The following is a 25090-nucleotide window of genomic DNA, read 5'->3' on the forward strand; positions in this document are numbered from 1 at the left end:
TGGTGTATTTAATAATACCTGTCAGTCAAGCAAATAAACAACTGGGGGAATAGTTCCCTCTGTGTGACTAGCATTGAAGCAAGGTGGAATGCAAAGAGAAAGAGAAGTCTGACTTATCAGACATCTACTACAGACACAACATTAGATGTAACCTAATGTTCTTTTTGAGAACCATTTTAAACAAGGAATAAGATAAACAGCATTGTCTTAGTCCTAATTTTTTAAAAGGACCTTTGACAAGGAAGAGGATACTTTCATATTTGATTTGATAGCATCAGAATAGTTTCTTCTGGGGATTTACATGAGACATCTTCAACAGGTATAGTAAAACTTTGTGACTTCAAGTTCTTGGACCTGTTTTGTGCAAAAGCAGGAGACCAAGGACATATCCTCAGTGACCTTTCCTAACTCAAAGATAGGGAAAAAAAGGTCTTTGGAATTAAAACTAAAATAGGAGAAAGGGTGTTTTTTTTTTAATGATTGGGAAATTTTACTGAGATGCAACATGAAACCCAAGTTGCAAATGTACTTGCCTGATAATATATAGTGTGTTATAAATCAGTGGTCGGGGGGGTGGGTTGTTGAAGGATTTTTTTCAGAAACTGCTGCAAAGCTGCAAATATAGTCAGGAGTTTGTGCTACTCCTACCTCAGCCCATACACTCTCACATCATCAGTTCATCAGCTAAGCTAATTTATTTCCATTGTAGCTAAAGTTCAAGAAAAGACACATTGAAACCAGTTTTCTAGTAGAAGCACTGGAGCTCTGCAGACTTAGGAGTAGGCAATTTTCCCATTGGTAAGATCCTTAGTTTTACCTTTCCTATCAGATCCTGGGCCCTCCTATCCCCCACAGGTCCTTGTAGTTTCATGTTGTAATTTCTCTGTTGCTTTAATACATAGAGCAGAGTGTATTTTCAGCTACCCCAATTCATTGTGAATAATACCCGAACCAAGCACTAGCTGAATATCAGTTTTTGCATCCTATTATAGTCAGTTGGGAGGGTGCACTAACTGCCATGAATGACATCTCTGCATTTTAAGATCAGTGGAAGTGCAGGCCATGGGTCAGCTTGAAACTTTCTGAGATATTGGTGGAGGTCTGAAAGGAACCAAATTATATTAAAGACTGTAATTCTACTACCTCATAATCAGCTGAAGCATTGAGGACAGCAGGAAAAAGCAGGGAGAATTCTCACTTTGCTCATAGATTTGCTGTCCTTGAATTAAGATGACACTATTAGATGAATTCATTGGGGGAAAGGCAGATTTTGCTACTAGCATTGTAAAATCCAGATCACAAAAGCTGCATGAAGTTTTGAAAATGAAAAATAATGCAACTGTAATATTTGCTATGTTTACACAAATAACCTGGCTATTGTGTTAACCCATTTTCTGGATTCATACATATGTTGAATCAAATACTTAGTAAATGGCCTGTGATCACACAACATACTAAGTCTCAAAAAAAACTAACCAAGGCTAATACTAATCAGAGTTAAGTACATTGTGGAAATGCAACTGGTAAGTTTTTAATCCATCTGGGTAAGAGTCCTGCCCTAATTAATCTAGGTTCTAGCCCATTAGGCATTTTGTTCACTAGTGAACAATTTAGCCATAGTCATAATAGTTGTGTAGTTTAACTGGAGAAAGCATTCAGGAAAACATTTTGCACCTTATTGTTTGAAAAACTTGCAAAACTTGTTTACCTAGAAATCCACAGGATAATGCAGATGTATTTACTATGGGAAGCAGTGTTTCTCTCAGACCATTTAATTTCTTAAATATATTTTTTTAAAGATATCAGATATATCAGCAAGGCCTACCCATTCTTTTGAAATCCATAGGCAGAGTGCCAGGTTTATACACAAAGTTCAAATGTCTGTGCATGATCAGAATTGACAAACTATGTGCATGTTCCATTTTCTATCCAGAAGGGTTTTTGATGCAAAGTAGCTGGCACATCTGAAATAGCCCTTGGCAATTAAGCCTTACATGTGTCTGCTAATGGATTCAGACATATCAGTGTTGAAATTAGCTACGTTTTGACAAATTCTAGCCACCATCAAGAAGCCATCAACAAGGCTACACAAAAAGTAAAGTGAATTTTGATTTTTTGGCTGGAAGTTTAAGTTTTCTATTTCAGTGCCATTTACATATAAAAATGGAATCTGGTCATGTGAACCAGATATTTTATCTGGTAAATTTATAAAAAGTATGAAGATATTCTATTTCCAGTTTCTTTTCATATGTAATTCTTTGTAGCAGGAGAACATCGAGAAAGTCTGAATTTATTCTCATTCCAAAACCAATACATACATTTTATCTTTATTGTATGTTCAAACACCATTAGCCAGAAACTAAAAACTATTTTTCTTTTTCAAAGAGAAAGTAATTGATGTGACTATGTTTTATTTGCTTTATTTTAGATCCGATCAGAAACAATTGCCACTTATGCCCTTTGTGGATTTGCAAATTTTGGTTCGGTGGGCATGATACTTGGAGCACTATGTAAGAATCATGTATACTTCTTATATGGAACAATGTGAAAGACTGATATATATATATATTTAAACAAAGACTTTTACTGTGATGAGTAATTGCTCATCCTCTACCTGTGAAGATGGTAGAGTGGTGGGAATTACTCTTTGACTTTTTCGTCATTGAAGAAGCATTCCAAAAATTCTGTAACTCATCTATTGTTGGAATTTTCCTTCCTTCTCCTAAATGAGGAGAGCTGTTGATACACTGCCAATTTTGCCTAGATAACAGAGCCATCCAAAATTTCACTGCACATAAACTTATCAACCTGCTCCTAGTGCTTCATGTAGCCTTGGGTGAATCTCTCCTATCACTGGATTGGTCCAAAGCTGGAAGATTTGCTCCAGAATTAAGCATGTTTCCCCTGTTCACATACAATTGTTTCCATTTCAGATGAAAATTAAAATAAACATTGAGACAGTTTCAATATGGATAATATTCATATAATATTCTTATATGGCACCTAGCAGAAGTAAATGATTCCAGAATTAACATTTAATATAATTATGTTTCAAGGGGATTGGTTGATCTAATATCAGAGTCAGCCACGAGTTATAAGGCTGGGGATCTCTTACTAAAATGTACCTCAACCTTTAAAAAATAAATTAGCCTTAGCCTTGTGGTTTCAGCCTCTGTTGGTGTCAACTGGTATCTTGTAAATTCAGCATCTAAAGCACTTCAGATCTGCAAAACAAGAGCTCTATGCCTTACTTTCCCAGTGTCCATGCTTCCCTAGATTTAGTACTCTTTGGAATACTGTACTTTATAATATTTGATTTTTTTTTTTACGTAAGTAAGTAAGGATGGGATGTTTGAAATTTCAACAGCAAATCTGCTGCCCCACATCAGATCCTCCAAGAGAATTCAAAGCTTTTTGAGTATTCTCTCAAAACTGTAGCTGCTGTTGTTTGCTTTGCCTATGCAGATCTTCATTACCTCATTCTTATCTGTACTCAGGAGCAAGAGTGTGTTTTGCATCTTCACTTTCTGATAGTTCAGGATGTTCAAGAGTCTTTATTCCATTGCCTTTTTCAATGTTCCTTCCACGTGAAGTTTCATTTTATATTCTTCCAAATTATGGATGGTAGATTTATAGAGGATGTGTGACACAGTTGTAGAGATGGCCCTATTCTTCCTTTCCATATGTTTACAATCGTGTGAAAAAGAACATTCAAAGATAGTTCCAATTAGCACAAAACTGCTGAATATTACACAAATAATTCAGAACTGTATAATTGTTAAATCCAAGAGTCTGGCAAGATGTTGTCTGACAACTAAGTGGCAATGGTAGGCCTATTGATCATAGCAAACACTGAAATATACTTCCACTCTTCCAAACAGACCCATCAAGATGATGCTTACTCCAATTGAGTCCCACAATCTGGTCACAATCTTATGACTGTCATCACAACTGAGTGCTGAATAAATGCTAGTTTTTCTGCAAATGGGGAAATGTTGTTTTGCATAGGGGGCATGGGGAAATATTGGAGAGGAAATTGGCTCATCCTGCCTGTTGTTTGCTAACCCAGGGTACCAGCTTGAAGGTTTGAAAAGGAGTCTGATAAACACACTCCATCCTTATAATATTGTGATTTGTCAAAATAATTCAAAATATTCAGAAGAGCTCAGAATAAAGCCAAGCTGACTAGAGATTGAAATTGGAAGGATTTCTGGATAGGAACGCTGGTTACCTGGAAGTGCCTTGGGACATTCAGAATGATGCCCTCAAACAAAATAGTAGAGATTCATACTAGTTTGTTACATACCAGGGAACTAACAATGGAAAGTGTTAAGAAACCCCAGAAAACAGAAATTCTATATTGATTCATCAAAAACTTAATATCAACAGTAGCTTGTTAGGAAAAAAAGAACACCATATCACTTTTAACGGAGATGAATGGAAGGCAATTGTTCAGACCCTGAACAGGCTATAGGAATGTGGAAAGAAATGTACTTTCTATTATGTTGATATATAATATTTTTGTGAACTTGTTAAGTGGACTAATTATACTATTAATTTGGAGGTGGGAGTTAAGGGCAAGAAAACCCTTAGCGTAATGAACATTCAGGGACAGAAAAGCGATGTAAGCTTTGCATGATTTTATCAAGTGAACATTTACTTTAAAAGATATTAGGGTTAGGGTTGGGGTTAGCACTGAAGATGTTACCTAGCCGGGTAATGAAACATTTGCAAGAAAAGAACCAGGCTTAGAGAACCCCAAGGACTCCACAAAAGATATTACCAATATTATGTGTGGTTATCTAACCATATCTATCCCAGGTAGCAAGAATCTTTACTGAAACTGCTCCAGAGATTACAAAATATTAGAAAAGCACTAAATAGATGTTTCAACGTTGCATGTTGCTCACTTGTTTCTTTTCTTCCATTTATGTCTCCAGCATCATTGGCTCCCTCCAGGAAGAGAGACATTGCAGGGGGAGCTTTCAGGGCCATGATTGCTGGCACCGTGGCCTGCTTCATGACAGCTTGTGTTGCAGGTACTATAGCTTTACTTATCACAAATGATAGCATTTTAATCTGACATGTTGTGTTTGTCTGTTAGAAGAACATTATTATGACAATCCTGGAATATGCTAAATATCACTGAAAAGATTTACACTTCTAATTTAAAAAGGCGGGGGGACATTTTTCCCCTTATTACTTTTAATAAAACACTGTCTTCAAAAAGCTGCTGTATGGAGGAAGCAGTTAAGTCATCCCTCAGAAGCTGGAGAGAATGGTGGCAAGATGCTACAGAGCCTTAGCTGCAAGAGGCAGGGAGACGATTTTGGAAGTCAGAGCTAGGTAAAAGTTCTTACTAGTGGGGAAACCACTCTTCCAGAAGAAATGCTACAAAACTGGGATAGTTATTTGGTGCTGCTTCCCAAGCCCTACACATGTCCCACATCATTATGGCAACACAGTGGAGATCAGCGCAGCCTCAATTTGTAAAAGGGTCTAGATCCTCTAAGGAGCCTTTTCTAGGAATCAGAAGATCTTCCTTGAATGGAAAGAAGTCTTGTGGGAAATGGAAGGCAAGACAAGTATCAAAAATCAGGGAAGGAAACTTATAAGCTGAAGCTCTTTCTTACAAAAGGTAATTCTATCCAATTTGGCATTTTCCCTTTCCGCACAGCTCTCTTTGAGCATATCATACAGGAGATTTTCTTAATACTTGGAAGAGGTTTCTTCAGAGGCCTCTTAAAACAAAAACAAAAACCCACCTCTCTGTTTCCACTGGTGCTTCTTTAGATTCAAAATAATTTCTGAAATAATGAGTGGCTTGGAAGTAATACTTTTAAGTATAAATGTATTTTTCAGGAAAAAAATGGGTATTTTTCATTCTCTAAGATCAGGCTTTTAAAAGGGCAGCTCTTCACATGCAGATCTGAACAAAACACTTAAAGCATACTTGTTTAACAAACCTCAAATTTCAGTATCAAAGGCCTATTCAAAGAACACTGGAGTAGACTTTATTGTTCCATCACCTGTACTCAGGCCATCTAAGAGCTCATGGATCATACTGGTGCTCTTACCTAGTGCCCAATACAATTCTAAAGACTTCTCCTTCCAATCTTTTGAACAATCTGGCAGATACTTTGAGTTGAAGAAAAAACATTTAAACAACCTGAACTTTTTAAAAGCTTAAAGAAATAAGTAAAACTTAAACAGTTGTCCTCAGTTCCACAGTTCATTGTAATGTTACCTGATATGTTATGGGTCTTGCCTTTGAGATATTTTTCAGTTGTGTAAGGGAAACATTATATACTTCTGGTGAGTAGCACTCATGTTTGCACACAAAGATTAACTTCTGGATTCTGCCTGAATAGTTTCAAAAATGTAGGTGAGGTTATCAGGAAAATAGCTACGCAAAGTCCCTGTGATGGATGTGTGCACAACCCAGCTCCAGTGCAAACCAATTCATTCATTTTCAGTTTAACTAAATTGAGTGACCTTATGGAAAACAGAGATCAAATGAAGTACATGTCAGTTTGTCACCATAACCCAAAGATACTATTGCTTAATACACACATTTTTTCTGACCATTTTTCAGGTATATTATCTGAAAATCCATGTACATCTTTATTGGAAAGCAACTTCAATGTGGCTGACAATAGCACAGAAATAGTTACGTGCTGTTTAAACCTCTTTAACAGGTAATTAGATCAGAATCTCATGTCATAGAGATCATATGTGAAGTCAAACTGCTTATTGCCTGTAAACGTTCCAAGAACACTATACGTGAAATGCACTATAACATAAGAAAATATGGCATAATGATTAATATTTCAGAAGTTCCTGAAGATAATCAGGGCTTTCTTTAAAGCTATGGGTTATAAAAGGCTGAATTTGTAAAGGTTTGCAGCCATACTTTCGCTACTCCTCAGACAGCACAGTAATTTATAATGTGAACACCTTTCAAGACACCTTCTTTGTCTTAATTTGGCTGCACAGTTTTTGAATACTTAAGGTAAATTTTTCTCTTTGGTAATGCCTTAGTATCTATGCTTGGAAGTCTTATGGATACATGATCAGGAGCAGAGATGTTAGTGAGAAATTATGCTATACAGTACTAACTTTCTCTTCCATGTACTGTACCTCTGCAATGCAGTTTTATACCTTTTCTTTTTTTCCAGTTAATGTCTTTATTCTAAGCAACTTTATTCTAATTAAGCAGGAGCTAACGCAAACTAAGATCCTGCATGCACACAGTTTTTCCCACTGGCCAGATGCTAATTTACAGAGAATGGGAACCTCTCAAAGAAATCTGGCCAGTTTGTTAATTTGCTGCATTTATCATTCTGTTCTAGCTAGTCTGAAATAATCATACAGATTCTTTGCCAGTGACACAAGCTGTTGGTTGTACGAGGACATTTTGAAAATATTATTTATAATGGATATTTTATTTATTGCATTTTCTGTTTTAGTGTTTATAGTAATTTTGTAATCTACTGATAAAATGTTAAGTACAATAAATAACTTTGTTAATATTATTATTTAAAAATCATTCTCTTCTTCACCAAACAGTGCCAACAGTTCTGCAGAGGTCTTCCCAAAGCCTAACAGCAGTTTAAGATCCTTGCACCAATGTTGTCAGCTTCTGGGCCCATCCATGGTTAATTGCAGCAGGGTCCCTCCATTATCTTAAGCTGAAGCATAGGATTTGAGTTCATGGTGGATAAATGGAAATTCAAGATGAAAATGAGGTGATCTGGTTGCTAATTTAGACAGGGGGGAAATGTGTTTTAAACTAGAGTGGTAGCTATTTGCATCCTCTATTTTCATAATGTTCCTGATGAAGGAGATGTTGATATGTTTGTAAGAAAAAAAAACCTTGCATGCACATGTATCCCAATGTTTCCCCATCATGCACTGCTTTTTAATCAACATTTAAGTTTTAGCATGACATCTGAATCTGAAATGGCTTTCATCTTGGATTTATGGAAATAACTTGACCAGTTGTAAATTATAAGGTCTAGTTTGCACAAATCCCCAATGGTATCTATTTGGATCAGGATGACAAAATAAGCCCCAAACCTTGGTTAAAATGCAGCCTGTGATGGGGTAAGGTGGGGACACATTCAGTCACATTAACTCAATTTGAACAAACCACAGAAATATTTAAAATTTATTTTAAATTATTCTAAAATTTGCCTAATTATACCTTCCCATTTCTGACAGATATCTATCAAAACTCTGTTTTGCTCTACTAAGATAAAATTATTATTTCAATGTCATCCTAAGTATGTCTATTCAGGACTAAGTTGCTTTCCCCCGCTATGGACCTTACTTCCAAATAGCCTTGGTAAATGTCAGTCCTTCAAGGTAGGTCAAGTCAGAAAACAGGCAAAACAGAGACTATTGGAATTGTACTTTGCTGTTATAGGGTATAATAACAGAATCTTGAAATCCTGCTGGAGTATCCCTCTACCCCCTCTTATACCAAACAAAATCAAAGCAGGGCTATCTTGATTTTCTTTCTTGCCCCTTCTTCTTTCCCAGTGCTAAGTTGTTATTTATTTTAATAATTCTTGCATTCCTTCTTCAGGGTGATCTCTGTATTTTCTATAGTAAAACCGTATTTGCTCTCACCGTTTAAATAACATAATTATGATTTTTTCATGGCCTCAATTAAGAGAACCATTTTAGAATTAGCATTTCTTGTCCATCCTTTAAAATCTCCCCCAAATTCAAATATTACTTAGACATGGAGAAAGAAAGCACAGGATAATTTTTAAAGTCAGGCTTTTCTTTTGGTGCCAACAGTCACTGATATCTATTGATGAAAAAAAGGTATACATTTTTATAGAACCTGGGAACCTTTTCATTCAGATAGTAATCAAGGAATAAATTCCAGTTCCTCTTGAAATTCAGCTTTTTCCCCCAAAAAAAACATATTCCATTCTTATAATGCAGGGTCATGGATATAAATTAATGGGAAGTATTTATACTTAACCGTTTTTGTTGCTGGATTAATAACAAAATATCAATTAAACTACTATTATATCTTCTGTAAAAGAAAATACAGTTTTCACTGTTACAGTTTGTCCTAGCAGGCTTTTAATGGACTGCAAAGGTAATATTAACAGATATTATTTCAAATACTGTAATTAAATGAATATGCCCTGCTTCAATTAACAGATTTCTCTCTCTCTCTCTCTCTCTCTCCCCAACACACACACACACACACACACACACACACACAATATAAATTTATTTCATGTGAAATGGATTACCTCCCCCTATAAAATAAAGCACTTTTATTGATAAAATGGTTTTCCCACATGCTAAATAGCTAAGTGGCTTATCCCTGGAAGAAAAGGAAAATGACTATTTGTCATATGTAAACCTATATCTCTTCCTCCCTTGCTCCAGTGCCATCTTGAGAATATTGATGGCTCATTGAGAGGGAGGAAGAAGTGGTTTCTCCATCCCTCCAACCATCACTTGGAAATTACAGATTTACTGCAGTGGAAAACCAGCACTCACTGAAAAGGGGATTGGCAGGCTAATCCACCTCCCCACCCAGTAATTTCCACCTCTTGACCAAGCAGCCATGAATAGTAACTGCAGATCATGGAGTTCAGTGGAGGATTGTGGGAACACTTTAACATTAAGAATCAGTTCTAAAAACAAGAAGTTGTTAACTGGAGCAAAACACATGCCAAAACAGAGGTCAGGAATAAAGGTCAGGCATGGGGGAAGGGGCTATGGAATGTAAAGCATTGGCAGCAAGAAATGGAAAATGACCAGTCAGAAAGAGGAAACTGGGGCAGCAAAGGGAACAGAAGGACCCAGCGCACTCACTTCTTTCTCACTGCCACAAATTTCATTATGCAGTTTGGAGGGGAAATTAACATTGTTTAAAACACAAAGCAGCAACAGAGAGCTACATGAGAGGGAACATCCCGCATCTCCTCCTCACCCAGAACCACCCCTGAAATTCAGAAGGAACCTGGTAGCAGTTTTTCAGACTAATCAATATTTGTTTGTATTTTAATGGTTTTTATGTATTTGTGTTGTTTTATTATGTACACCACCCAGAATCACTACGTGAGATGAGTGGCTATATAAATGTGATAAATAAATGAATTAAAAGGCGTACCCTTTTGTGAGCTACAGTTCCCTTCGTCAGCTATGAGTTTCGATGAGGAAACTCATGAAACCTTCTGTCTTTTAATATCATTTGAAAATCTTGCTCTGCCATCAAGCCTGGGGCCCTGATAGTATGGGCGAGCCTGTTTTTGGTCTTGATTGTGTTAGCTGAGTGTTCTCTGCTGCTATGTTATTTTGGTTTGTTCCTGTTGTTTTTAAATGTGGGTAATTCCCTGTTGCCATCATTAACCGAATGCCACTGGTCATTAGTCAAGGACTCACCCTGATCCAAGCCATTCCCGGCTTGGTCCCTGCCAGCCCCGAGCCTCCTCTTGAACTCCCCCCACTCACCTATCTCCCCCCAATCTCTGCCATTTTGGTTACCTTGCACAGCAGCACTCCTCAGTGGCGGTGGTAGCACCAGCAGCACTGGGGCTGAAGTAGAGGCCCAGGGCCTTCAGCAGTCTCAGCCAGTCGGCGCTGCCCCCGGGCCTCTACTTCAGCCCCAGTGCAGCCCCCACTGCCAAGGAGTACTGCTTCAAGCCCTGCACTGCAGCCAGCCACCCCAGCACCCCAGCGCAAAGCCCCAGCCACCCCCGCTGCTCTGCATTCCACTGGCCCCCAGCTGACCTTTGTCGTTGTCTTCCTGCTCCTGACATGGCACACCTGGCTTGGCCCTGTGCAAGACCAGCTGCTGGCCGTGCCAGGCTGTCTTCCTGAGGCTGCACACACCCTTCTCCAAGTCGTGCACAGCCTTCTCACAAGCTTTCAGAAGGCCTTAGAAGCCTTCAGAAGCATCACAAGAAGGCTGCGTGTGATTTGGAGAAGGGCGCATGCGGCCTCAGGAAGAAGACCTGATGTGGCCAGCAGCTGCCTCATGTAGGGCCAGGCCTGGTGCACCTCATCAGTAGCAGGAGGAAGAAGACCGTGAAGGTCAGCTGGGGATGGCAGAGGTGGCGGAGTGCAGGGCAGTCAAAAGGGCAGAGATGGGGGAAATATAGGTGGGGGGGCGGGAATTGAAGCACCCCTGCGGTTGTAAGTGTGGGCAGGCTGCCAAGCACCTAAACTTTGATCGTGTGACCGTGGGGGTGTTGCAACAGCCGTAACTTAAGGGACTGGGCATAAGTACCATTTGCTCAGCATCACCTTAACTTCAAACAATCTCTGAACGAATGGTCATTAACTGAGGACTACCTGTACCTTGACTGAAATGCTGTTAGGGTCATAATGGCACAATGCTACTTTCATCATTCTGATGAAAGCTTGAGATCCTGCCTCTGCTGCTGGAGAAAAGTTGACATTAAAAGCTACAGTGAAGAGCAGAGAAAGGATAGGATAGGAAGATACTATTTAACCAGTTTTGTCCAGGGCAGGTCATTCTCACAAAACCCACAGATGCACAGCTGAAATAAATGTCTCAAGGATTATTTTCGATGGGCAAAACAGCTCCCCCTTCAGGGGGTTTCTAGTCCTGTGTTTCCAGTATGAAACTCCATATAACATAGTTTGGCCTTAGTACATATGAATATGAGCTCTGAAAGAAAAAACAACGATTTTGAAATATGTTTCAAACTAATTGATAGAAAAAAGTATATACGCATGCAATAGTATTAACAAGATCAAGTAATATCAAAATTAGTAATTATTATATTATAATAAAAATGAGGGAAATCTGGAAATTATGTTATAAAAAAAATAACTTCCCAAAAACTGAACACAGGTTCTGAAATCTTGTTCCTTTCCCCATTGTTGAAACAACGGGGCAAATTTGGAGAAACTACACATACCAGCAATCCATTGCTTCGAATCAGGTTTAATTTCTCCTTCCAGTTTAATGTGTGGGGGTGGGAGGGGAAGACACCCTTTCAACAGCAGCCTAGCCTCAAAGAAAGCTCTGTAAATACCGAGCAGAAACTAAAGGAGGAATATTTGCTTCTATGCTGGCTGTCAGGAAAGGCTTGGAATAACTGAATAGTCCTGTGCATTATTGTACTGTTAGGAAAGTGAAATATTTTTTCTTCTGTTCTGAAGTCAGGCAGAAGATTCCGCATTCAGTCACTTTATCTCTAGCAAAAAAAAAAAAAGTTTGTCTGAAACTCTAGAGAGTTGTTACTCTGTCTTGATAAGACAGAGGTGGATGAACCAGTGGTTTGGGTTGATTTCTACCCTGGGACTTCATGAATGAAAAGCATAAATAAATTGAAATTGCTATGCATCAATCGATAACTTTGATACTTTGTTTTCCTTTTTTTTTTTTTTTTTAATGAAGAGGAACAAAAAGAAAAAGAAAAGAACTAATAATAGAAAAGAAAAAAGAAAAGGAGAAAAAACTTTTTTTTTAAAGTTTTTAAAATTATTCTGTTTCGTAGTAGAGCTTTGTCAAATGTCTGTGTTTTAAGAAATGATAAATGATTTATCTCAATACTTAAGTGGTCTCTTTTTACCTGAAAATATTTTCCAAGGGCATTTCGTACATAATTTCTGCAGTGAGGAAAACATGTTAATAAAATATATTATTCTGATATATGTAATTATTCCGATGGTAACATTTAATTTTTAATAAACTGAATAAACTCTTTTCTGTGTGTACAGTTCTTTCTGGTACATACAAAAGTTCGCTGGTCTCATTCTTTGTAAAGACATGCTAGAAGAAATATTGTGTATTTTTAAAGTGCAAGTTCAGGTTCATGTGGTCCAATCATGCAACAAAAAGCAATAAATAAATTAAGTAAGTAAGTCCTATGAGATCAGGCCATATCTGTTTCCTACACTTACAATCACAAGAACATGACAGCAATAGGACTTTCATGCTGCTGTTCTTCAGCAGGTAATGTGTTGTTTCTGGTCCTGGAGGTACATAACAATTACTGATACTCTTGTCATTCTGATATTCGCCTAATCTACCCATCTTCAATGCAGTAGTCTCCAGATGTGATAGACTTCAATTCTAGTAATCTTAAAATCTATGCTGCATTATGGAAGTAGAAATCCAATACAACATGTAGAAGGAAGGCTGGTCTAATCTTATTAAAGATGAGTTAAGCTACATGTCAGCCCTTCAAGGTAGACCAGGTCAAGAAACTTCACAAGGACTACCCTTATAGTGTATAAGAAAAGAATCATGAAAGCCTGACAGATTTTCTCTACCCCCCCCCCTTTTTATTACCAAAGAGAATCAAGGTGGGGCAATCTTGAGTTTCTTCCTTACCCCCTGCTCTCATTTAGGGCTTTTTCATTGCTGTTTTTTAAAATGTAATGACCAGGATTGTACACAGTATATCAGATATGGAGGCACCTTAGATTTGCTTAAAGATGTTTCAAATTCAGTTGTTTAATTTTCCTAATGTTTCCTAACACAGAATTTGCCTTTTTCCAACCTAGTAAAGGAGTAACACAACAGTGAACTGATTTCATAGAAATTATAATATTTTCATGAGAGGTGAAGGGAAATTTCTCAACCAACAAATCTTTTATTAGCCAGATTTTTGAAGTAGCGATATGACAGTACAGATGAAATGCTACCTTAGTAATGTATACTAAGAAAATAACATAGTTTATATGAGGAAGGGAGATAAACTAGTTTTAATTAAAATTAATTGTTCTTCCAACAAAGTAGAACTATATGATGCTTTTTCATTTCTTTCTGTTTCTGGAAAGATTTGAGAAGTAAATATTTTTAGAAATCTGGACCTTAAAGCATTTTCTGATACATATTACACTTCCTCACAGCAAAGTAATTCATTATACCAACAAAGACAGTTCAATCGTGTGCATTTTGCCTCAATAAATGTAAAACAAATCTTACCAATTCTTTTACAGCAATTGACTAGGTGTGAAGCCACATGACATGAATGCTCTCAGTCTGTTCTACCAATTTTCCCCCTTTAAAGCAACCATAGGGAGCTGCTAATTTGATATAGGAAGTAAAGGCAGAAGTATAAGTTTTAATTGTGAAGCCAATGGCTTCAATGAGGAAAACAAAATTACCGTACTTAAATTGGGACAATAGTCCACATTCCAGGGATTCCTCCATCTAACTAAAAGTAATCTCCACCAGATAGGTGTTCAAAAAGAGGTTGGCGGATCCAAAGTGATTCCAGAAGGGGAAATCATTCAAAAGATATTATGTTGCAATAACTTTCTTTCCATTTTAACTATTCTTCCAAGTAAGAAAAAAGAAGTGGGAAAACAAAGTGGTTCTATAAGGAAAATAATGCTGCCCAGACTCTGCATAAAATTCCCCATATGTGGTATGATGATGGCACAATACAAACCTTATCTGAAAACACTCATCATCTCCCACATTGTATATACTTAGTTTTTTAGGTGTGCACTAGGTGTACACTTTGAGAATGTACTTAAAATGTTAACTATTACAGTACATAGTCCTGAACATATAAATGATTTGACTTTTTAATAGGAAAATCTAAATTATATTGGCTCTATTGGAGACTATGGAGTGCCAGGCTCAAATACTGCTATCAGATGTCTAGAAGAAACAATGTCTCTTTCCATCAGTGCCAGTAGGAGCTTGCTGGTTTTGACAAAAGCAACATTGTGCTGTTGCACCCCAAGCCACCCTTTCCATAAGTGCATGCAATGTCACAATGCATTTACAAAAGGGGCAGGACTTATACCATGACCCAGCAACACTGCTTTTGTCATTCTGCATGTCCCCTTGCCCCTGCTGGAGCACGTCACTACTTCTTTCACAAAAGGTAGTGATTAATAAGACTTCAGCTTTCTTAAAAGGACTAAGCCTTAGAACCTCTGGGACAAGAAAGCAACTTCTCTATACAGCAAGGGAATCCAAAACGAAGCATTCCTCTGTTTGCATACAACTTCCAACTGAATCATAGCAGATGTCTCTTCTTTTTGCCCATCTGTTGTTCAAATTAAAATGGTTGAACTCCCCTTTTTTTCAGTTTGTATTTTGCCAAGATATAGAGCTGTAAACAGGAACATGAAAAAAAATAAATAATAATTTTTATAGGAAAACCTGATCGAACAGCTTTTCCTTTTTTAAGGGGCTATATCAATGAAAATCTTTCCTGTTTTGTTAAAGAGATTAAATGTTGACACAAGTAAGATTTATATTTTCGCACAATGGAATTTAAAGTAATTTTATTAACTAGCTTAGGGAAAAGAGAGGTACAAGTTAAGACTAGTATGGATGAAATAAGAAGCCTGGAAAAGAATCAAGTAGACATGGTATATAAATTTCTTGATTAGATGTAGTATATAAAAGTAGATGTGGCATATAAATTACTTGAAGCCTAGATGTAAAAATCTGGGCAGTTTTGCTATTGCTCAGTTACCCATTCTAACAGAAATCACAGACTTGTTTTTTGATACTCTCAAATCTACAATGAGATAAACAATCTGAGAAAAAAACAAATCTAAAAGATCATTTGTGAAGTTCATTATTTTAAGTGAGGCAAACATTATATTATATTACAATGCTTTAAAAAATGACTACTAATCATAGAAGACCATATGATTTGGCTAGCGACTGGCTCTTTTACAGTCCTAAACCCTGAAAAAAATACCCATTTATCCTTGCCAAATACTTATACCCAAAGAATCCATAGATACTTTCCTTAATGGTTCTGAGATGGGAACCAGTTTCCTGACAAATATAAAGTTGTCAGTATTATAATCAGGGTAATAATAATATCAGAAAATATCCAGCATGACATTTTTAACATACAGACCTAATTTGGAACTGCATATCTGTTCCCTTCCCTCCTACCCTCCATCTGTTGTGCTGCCTTGTTCCTTTTGTGGTAGATAAAAGAAACTCTACAGCATCCTTGTTGCAAATCTGGTGTTCTTAAATATTAGGCTGATGGAACACAATGATAAGCTTTAAGAAACTCAGTTTCTATTTGGGTAAAATAAAGCACACTACTTTGTTTCTTCTTTTTTAATTCTTAAAAAAGAAACACTAGATGGCAGAATTTCATCAGGGAAGTTGTTCCAAAATCATTCTTGCTCCCTGAGCTTGGCCCAGAAAATTTGGTTCATGTATTGTTGAATCCATGATAAAACATATAATTTTTAAAAGGAATGCTTTATCCGAGACTAATCACCATCTGTACATGTTTTAATACCCCTAAGAACAAGCCAGTTTTGATATATCTGCTACAATGTTTGAGGATGATACTGGAACTTGGAAAAATTGACCATATCATTCAAAAGCCTTCTTCCTTGTCTCTTTGTGGGGAAAAAAATACCAAAAGTTGAAAAACAACCCAAATTAGGGGTAGATTTCTCCTTCCTTTGTAATATGATAATGTTTTATTATAAAACCCTCAATTCTTGATTCCAAATTCTATAGAATATAGCCAAGAAAAACAAAACTGTTGATTTCAATCTAGAATCTGACAATACTGTAATATATCTTGTCCAAAATAAGCTAACATTCCAACTGTTAAGTTCCATATCCGTCAGCATGGCAACTGCAACCATCTCTTATTTAAAATTCCCTAAGATGTCCAATATACGTATATGAAACAAAATTTTGAGTTTTACCAATTGACCTCATTTTAGTATCACAGAATTTTATACTATTTAAAGCAATCTTCCACTGGTTGACCAGGTTGGGACAGTCAAATGTATTATTCCAGAAGTTATGTGAATAACTAGTACTGGTTTCATCAGCTTCCTTTCACTTTGTGTAAGAGAGAGTTACTAGCTTAGGAGTTACATTTTGAGGAATTAGAAGGTTATTCCTCAAAAACCTCCAATGATGCAGAACTTCAGAAACAGCAATAATATCTGGACTAAAGATACTGAGTAACAAATGCTTAAGTTGAATAACCTGCCAATAGGCACTCTGAGGAAATTCAAATTCATTTCTTAATTCTTCAAAGTTTCAGAAGCACGTTCTTAAGAACTTAATTGGTCCAAAGTAATAATACAAGCAAAGTTATAGGGCTCTTCCTGAACAAAGTTGTTAAAAGGATGTCAAGTAGAAACTGTAAACACGATAAGAAGAATGTGATATCTAGAAAAACATAATTGAATCATTAAAATTCAGTCAAAAACATTCATCCCAACTTTGTCAAGCTACAACATTGAGAAATGCTAACAGGATGAAAAACTGTTACTATTTGCCAAAGGGCCCTACTCTTTTTAGTAAATGAAGCATTGAAAGGTTCCATTAATCTCTTACAGCAGCCATCTTCCTATGAGAAATGACAGCCTCAAGCTGCTTACTACAGAAGTAAACAGTTGCCATTCCTTAGGCTGCCTATTTACAAATATCTTAGTACTGAAAATTAGAGGACATCGTTGATGAGTTCTTCATTGCTTTTTAATTACTAGTGAAATAATCCCATTCGTGATTACACAAGCAGAAGAATTAAGGTAATAAATTATAATCCATGAACTGAAATCTATAGGAAATCCAAACTTTTGCAACGCTTGAACAAAAAACTTAATCTGAACCATATCAAAAGCTTTTTCCGCATCCAAGGTAACACCATTGATTTGTATTTATTAACTTAAAAATATCAAAGAGAAGTCTTATATTATCTGAAGCATGATGCCGCATCATGGAACAAGATTGTGCTGGATCAGTTATTGAAAGTAATACCTTGATAATTGCCTTGACAATGTAACTGTTAAAATCTTACTATCAACACAGTAAGATTGTTACTGTACATATAGTAAGGTTGTTATCTATCTGTAAAAGAGATAATGGGTGATAATTTGTACACTGCCTAAGATCCCTCCCAGCCTTCAAAATTAAAATGATATAAGCTTCATATAGATAGTCTTTGACTTATGACCATTCGTTCAGCAACCATTCAAAGTTATGACAGTGCTGAATGAAGGGACTTATGACCGGTGCCCAAAGTTACAGCCATTGCAGCATCCCTGTGGTCACATGATTAACATTCAGGCACTTGGCAGCCCACCCACACTTACGACCACAAGGGTGCTATAACTCTCCCCACCCACCTATCTCCCCCCTCTATGCCCTTTTGGCCCCCTACCATCCCGTGCTCTGTTGCCCCAGCTGACCTTCACTGTGTTCTTGCTCTTGCTGCTGATGAGGCGTGCCCGGCCTGGCCCTTCGCAAGGCAGCTACTAGCCATGTGTAGCTTTCTTCCCCAGATCTTGCACGGTGGTTTCTTCACAAGACCTGAGGAAGATGGCCAGCAAAGAGCCAGGCTGGGCGCACCTCATCAGCAGTGGGAGCAAGAAGACAGCGAAGGTCAGCTGGGGTTGCGGAGAGCAGGGCACCAGGGTCCTCGGAGTGCAGGATGGAGACTGACACTGGGCTGGGGAGGCTGGGGTTTTGCACCACGCTGCTAGGCAGGACTGCGGCTGGGCTTCATGCTGCGCTGTGGCCCTGGGGCTACTCCTTGCAACTCGAGCCACAGCACACCAAGAAGCCCCTTGGGCCATTCTCCTAGGCTAGACTGGGGCTCGGCTTCATGCTGCACTGCAGCTTTGGGGTTGCTTTTTGAAGCCCAAAAGGCAGCTCCTGAGCCACAGCACAGCGTGAAGCTCAGCCCCAGCCCGGCCCAGCAGCCCAGCCAGGCACACCTCATCAGCAGGAGCAAGAAGACAGCGAAGGTCAGCTGAGGCAGCAGAGTGCAGGGCAGCAGAAGTTTCAGAGTGCTGGGTGGTGAGGATGACTGTGGCTGGGACTGGGCTGGGGCAACTGGGGCTTCCCAGGGTGTGGCAAGCAGCCCCAGAGCCATGTGTTTCTGGGACTGCTTGCCACCCTGCAAGGCAGGGTGCAGGGCAGCCAAAAGGGCAGAGATGGGGGAGAGAGAGGCCGGTGGGAGGAGTTAGAAGCAGTCCCTCACCTTACTGAGGCTTGGGGCTGGGAGGGACCAAGCCTGGAATGGCTTGGATTAGGGTGGATCCTTGGCTAACAATGGGCAGAATTCAGTTAACGACTGCAACAGGGGGTGCCGGGATTGCTGTTGCTAAGCGATAGTCACATGAGATCTCACTTTACAACCACATTGCTTAGCGATGGAAATTCTGGTCTCAGTCGTAAGTTGAGGGCTACCTGTAGTATGAAGCTGGCAGGGCTTGTTTTCATAAGATACCTGAAAAATCTCCAACCATATAGGAGCGACTTGCTCCTTAAAAGTTTTATTCCATTCTATAGTTATTCCATCAGGTTCAGGGACCTTTCCACAGTTCATCGTATCAATAGTATCATAGATTACTTGTAAAGTTAGGGTGCAGTCGTATCACCCCCACATCCAACATTTCTGGAATAATTATTACCATTTAAAAAGCATTTGTCTGTTCTCTACATATATCCCCATGGGTGGATACAATTTTTAATATTCAAAAAATAAAAATTAAATTGTAATGTTTGTGATTATTCCTGAGGAATCTTTTATTTAATTGTTTGTTCATTAATTATTGGGCTTATATGGTACTCCAAGGACAAACAACCGAGCAACAAGTATTGTTTTATAGCAAACGAGAAGCCAATAATTTCTCAGGTTGTTCTCCCTATTCCCTTTTTTAATAGTACAGTGGTACCTCTAGTTACGAACTTAATCCGTTCCATGACTCTGGTTGCAACTCGAGTTGGTCTCAAGTCGAGGTAAAGTTTCCCATAAGGTTCAATGTAAATACGGTTAATCCGTTCCGCCCTCCGAATTTGGTCGCACCACGAGGCAAATTTCCCCATAAGGTTCAATGTAAATACGGCTAAAGAGTTCTGAAACATATGTATTTTATTTTTAAACCTCAAAAACCTTCCAAATGCCACAAAAACCTTCCAAATGCCACAAAACACACCACAAGCCTCACCGAACGTCTCCTTGCTACCGCGATCTCGCCCACAGGAAGCCGCGACCGTGTGGCAGCAGGGCAAATGGCCGCGGATCCGGTTCGTATCTCGAGGCAGAGTTCGCATGTCAAGGTAAATTTTTGGGGCCAGAGCTGGTCGTATCTTGAAAAATTCATAAGGAGGGGCATTCGTAACTAGAGGTACCACTGTAATTTTATTAAAGAATACAATTACAACAGTAAACACTAATACAAACTAAAAGAGAAAGAAAGAAAAAACAAAAAATGAAGGTGCAGAAAAGAAAGGAAAAAAAGAGAAAAAATAGAAAGAAAAATAGAAAAGAAAGGAAAAATAAGAATGTAGTAAAGGAAAAGAAATATATAAAGAAGTGACCTCCCACTTCACCACAAGAAGTATAAACAATTTTAGTAACTTATCACCTTCTATTAAAATACAGCAAATGATATCTTCTTCCCATATCGCATCCCTTATCTACAAACAGATCCATAAAGCATTGTCATTTTAGTCCTGGTGTCAGCAAAAGTCCATTAAGGGTTACAAAAGAAAGCAACATATCTATTTTAACCTTGATCAAATAAACCAACTTTATATTCCTTCCTTTTACTTCTAACAATCTTAATCTTTAGTCCCTTCAAATAATATCATAGAACTTGATTTCTTTTCATTTTTTCTTTATCCCTTTTCACAAGATTCTTCAAAACTTTAACAAGCCTCTTTTGTCAACCCAATATAGGAAAATTATCCAGGTCACTCTCTTGATTTATTGTTTGCATATTCCTTTTAATTATTAAAACATCAGATGGTTTCATTTGTATATCCAGTGTAACATTGTTTTCCATGTCATTCTTGTAGCCTGTCATTTGTAAATCCACTTGCAGCACAGTCTCAGTCTTGTCAGGTAAAACTTGTTCCTCTTCCATAACATCTTTTAAACACAGTCTCTCCCTAGAGGCAGATGTCTCTGTTGACATTATTAATATTAACCTCTGAGTCCATTTTTCAAAAATATCCTTCCATATATCCAATCTTAGAATAATATTTTGCTTCATTCTGTAATTGTAAGTTGAGTTTATACAGTATGTTCTTCTCCTTTAAATGTAATCTTTAATTCCCTCTAGTGTCCAATTTTTAGAATCTTATCTTACTATTTAAAAAAAAAAATTCAAAACAAAAGCATTTTCCCATGGAAAGAATTCTTTATAATTAATTCCAAAATCTTATTTCAAATTTATCTGGACCCTTAGCTCATTTGTAACTTTCTAAAATCAAAGTTTTAATCACCCTTTTGCTGTTTAGTATCCCCCCCCCCATTTTTAAGTTCTTAAACTTCTAGTTAAAACTTTCTTTCACTAAGGATTGAAGGAAACTCATCCAGCTCTGTCAAACTTGTCAATCCAAAGGTTTCTAATAGCTAAAAAGCAGTTAACAAGCAAGTTCCAAATGATTAGAAAAGGAAGTATGTGAATTTAGCGTCCTTTCAAAGGCACTGATCGCAGTTTGAGCAAAATGGCTATTCCTTCATCTCCTAGAGCTCTAAACCTGCTGGAGACTACTACCTCTGAGAAGCAGCTGTCTGGAGCACTTGTGGGCAATCTCAAGTCCTCCCCTTGTACAGAGAGGTTTCACAGAGCTGGTCTTCTCTTCATTCTGCTGCAATCGCCTTCTGCCACTTTTCTCAGAGCTGTCTTCAGTCTGCTGTCTTTGGTCTACCATTCCTTCCTCCGGAATCTTGACCATGTGACCACGGGGACACTGTGATGGTCATAAGTGCAAGGATCAGTTGTAAAGTTACTTTTTCAGCACCTCATACAGTCACTAAACAGAGCAGTTAAGCAAGGACAACCTGTAAATCCTTAGATGAGCAAACAAGCTTCAACTGCAGTAAACCGAATGGTACTTCCACAGAAGATGTTTACATTATTCCACTATTGTACTACAGAGTTTGCACTATTCCAGTGGTTCCCAAAGACCAGAGGGGGAGTAACCTGAAGTGGCCAATAAAAGCTGGGCCACCGTTGAATATATCAGCAACCACATCATGGATGAAGATTGTATTATGGCAAAAATTGTATCAGGAGAGAAGGAAAGTGCTATTTTAGAACTGCAATAGTTAAAGACAACCTTAAACAATATCAGCTGTGAGATGAGATGAAGGCAACATCATGAGGACATGGCAGAGAAATGCTGTAACCAGGCATTGTCATACAGCAATTAGAGGGACATGAAGATATAGGGATCCTCTTGCTATAATGAGCTGACACTGTCCTACAGCACCTCCTATAAGATGTGTATATGTTATTAATTAGCTAGACACAGAAGTCAGTTTGATGTAGAAAGAAATCCTGAATTGGATTTGTTTTTGCAAAGTGACTGGGAATACTGGGAATTACAGGACTAGTCACCCTGAGGGCACATTATTGGGAAGGGCTGCAAATTATACTTACCTTAGAATAAGTTCTATTGAATTCCGTGGGAGCTACCCCTGGATGGGGAATTATATCTTACTTGTGGGTGAGGCCTACTGAATGTAATGGGAATTTACCTTTCAGTAAATATATATAGGATTGTGCTGCATGGATCACCTGAAAAAAATCAAAGCAATTCCTTACAATTTTTATTTGTTATACAATTTTCTTTCTTATATGATTTTTATTTATTTTAATGCAGCTAGCAAACCAAAATGCACTGAAATAATTTAATCTGAAACTCTCCCTGAGCTGTTTTTATTTACTCTCATCAAATTGAACAACTTTATGAACTAAACTTAAAATTAGCAATTAAAAGTAGACACCAGACAAAAAGTATGAAAGCGAGGCCTTTCCACATGTCATCTCAGTTGAATAACATCTCAAACTGCACTTTCAGTTAGAGTGACATTGCAATGTATGATTTCTCAAAGATGGTTTTAAAGGGGAAAGTAGAAGTAGCTTATTTTCATGAGTTTATTCCTAAGATTAATAAAACAAAGCAACTTACAAGAAATGAAAATAAATTACTAATAAACTCTAATAAATAGTGTATATATACTATTAATAAATATCCCTCATTCTAAATTAGAATAACATTATATTATTCCCATTCCCATTTGTGTTTTTTCTATTACCCTCAGTAATTAAATGCCACTTCCATTTGCAATATTTCAAAGACCCATATCCTGGTTTCATATACATAGAAACTACAAGAATATCTACTTTCTAAAAGTTAAAGGAATTATAATATTCCCCCAGCTCCACCACATACAGGGACTCAGTAAAGCTCATCAAGCTAGTTTCATTGGACCATTTCAAAAATATGAAGCAAATAAAAGTTTTTTCAGAGCAAGAAATTGATTTAATTAAATAATTAAATTGACCACACAATGTACTTTATTTATTACTCTAAACATTTTTACTGTGCTTTTCAGTTGATAAATACCACAGGAAGTTTCCACAAGAACATACTGGATAGCTGCAACAGGCAATTCAAAGATTTAGTAATAATACACATTCATTTATTCATCTTCCACTCACAGGACAGTTAGTTTTCATTATCCTGAAGAGTAGAAACAGTCCAGTGCAAGACCCAATAACAGCTAAACATTTATTTCTTTTCTTTTCTGCCAGACACATTTGCCTGATAGACATATTTTTAAATAGTTCCAAATTTAAAGAGCCTGTCTTTTTTCTAAAACTCTTTGAGAGAATAAATTTATTAGACTAATTCAAGATCAGAAAATAATGTGCAAATCTTTTATGACAAAGTGAAAGTAAATGTAGATTTTAAGAATCGTTACCTGAGAAACACATTATTAAGAATATGGAATAAATATAAACCCACACTGTGTCCAAAGATGACATCCACACAAGAAGCTTTTTATAGAAGAGAAAGAGCAGATAAAGAACGATGGTTAACACATGAGGACTTATTAATACAAATGAGGAAGAAATGAAGAAGAAGACAAGAGAACAATTAGCAACAGAAGGACATTCTTTTCAATGATTTTCTTACAATCAGATCAAAGAGGGGTTTAATATGGACAAAAGGACAATTGGAATTGAGAAGAAGAAAACAGAATTTGAAACAGATGATTATATAATAGCTAAAATGTACAAATTGTTACTAAGGTTTGAAACAGAGGATGAACAGGTTAAATAAAGACTGTATAGTAAAATGGGCTGCAAACTTTGGTTATAAAATAAATATGGATATATGGGAGAAAATGTGGGAAACTGGTTAAATTTACATTGCGTCATTATTTAAGAGAGAACTTTTGTAAAATGATGTACCAATGATATATGACACCAGCTAAATTCTCTAAAATGTATAAGGAATATCAAATAAGTGTTGGAAGTGTGAAAAGGAAGAGGGGACTTTTCACCATGCATGGTGGACTTGTGAAAAAGCAAAGGAGTTTTGGGTGCAAATTTATACAATGATGCAAAAGATACTGCAGATTAATATTACAATGAAACCAGAATTATTTTTATTGGGCTTTATGGATGTTGAACTAGAAAAGAAATATGGGAAACTAATAATGTATATAGTAACTGCAGCAAGATTATTGTAAGCATAAAGATAGAAGAATAATGAAATACCCACAGAAGAGGATTGGATTATAAAATTGATGGAGTTTGCAGAAATGGCAAAGCTGACCAGTTTGGTCAGGGAAAAAACTATTCGGATTTTTTAAAAAGACTGGAAGCCTTATATGGACTTTTTGCCGAAAGAAGAAAAGACAGAACTGATGATTTTTGGATTTTGAGATTAAAAAGGGTTAAAGAGGGAGGGGAAAGAGTAAGACAGCAATTACTCAATAGAAAGAAGGGCAGAATCAAAATGCTATGTTTTATTTCTTTTCTTTTCTTCTTTTTTTCTAATTCTTTCTTTTTCTTTTTCTTCTTTTTCTTTTCATTTTTTAAATAATTTTATTGTATTGTAAAATTCTAATAAAATATTTTAAAAAAGAAAGAAAACAATGTGTGAATCTTTGAACTCTTCACTAGGCAAGTTAACATACAAAGCGAAACAAGGGGGAAAGGGCTAATGTTCAAGCACTCAGTGCCTAAAATGGAATAGGATAGGATAGGATAGGATAGGATAGGATAGGATAGGATAGGATAGGATAGGATAGGATAGGATAGGATAGGATAGGATACAAATATTTAAGGTACTGAGGTG

At 37.2% G+C, this 25090-nt stretch overlaps 1 protein-coding gene across 1 annotated transcript in view; it reads left to right on the forward strand.

Annotated features, from left to right (window-relative positions):
• Positions 1 to 12715, forward strand: part of SLC28A3 (solute carrier family 28 member 3) — a 55798-nt gene extending 43083 nt beyond the window's left edge. The window contains exons 15-18 of the mRNA XM_025169044.2: positions 2429 to 2510; positions 4941 to 5039; positions 6596 to 6698; positions 7570 to 12715. Of these exons, the coding sequence (XP_025024812.2) occupies positions 2429 to 2510; positions 4941 to 5039; positions 6596 to 6698; positions 7570 to 7690 (405 nt within the window). The 3' untranslated portion in view covers positions 7691 to 12715. The remainder of the gene's footprint in view (positions 1 to 2428; positions 2511 to 4940; positions 5040 to 6595; positions 6699 to 7569) is intronic.
• The last annotated feature ends 12375 nt before the right edge of the window (positions 12716 to 25090 follow it).

Source organism: Python bivittatus, unplaced genomic scaffold, assembly GCF_059951505.1.
Source record: "Python bivittatus isolate LINGU-HERP-01145 unplaced genomic scaffold, Pbiv_v1 ctg000850_np1212, whole genome shotgun sequence".
In the NCBI taxonomy this organism is placed as follows: Eukaryota; Metazoa; Chordata; class Lepidosauria; order Squamata; family Pythonidae; genus Python; species Python bivittatus.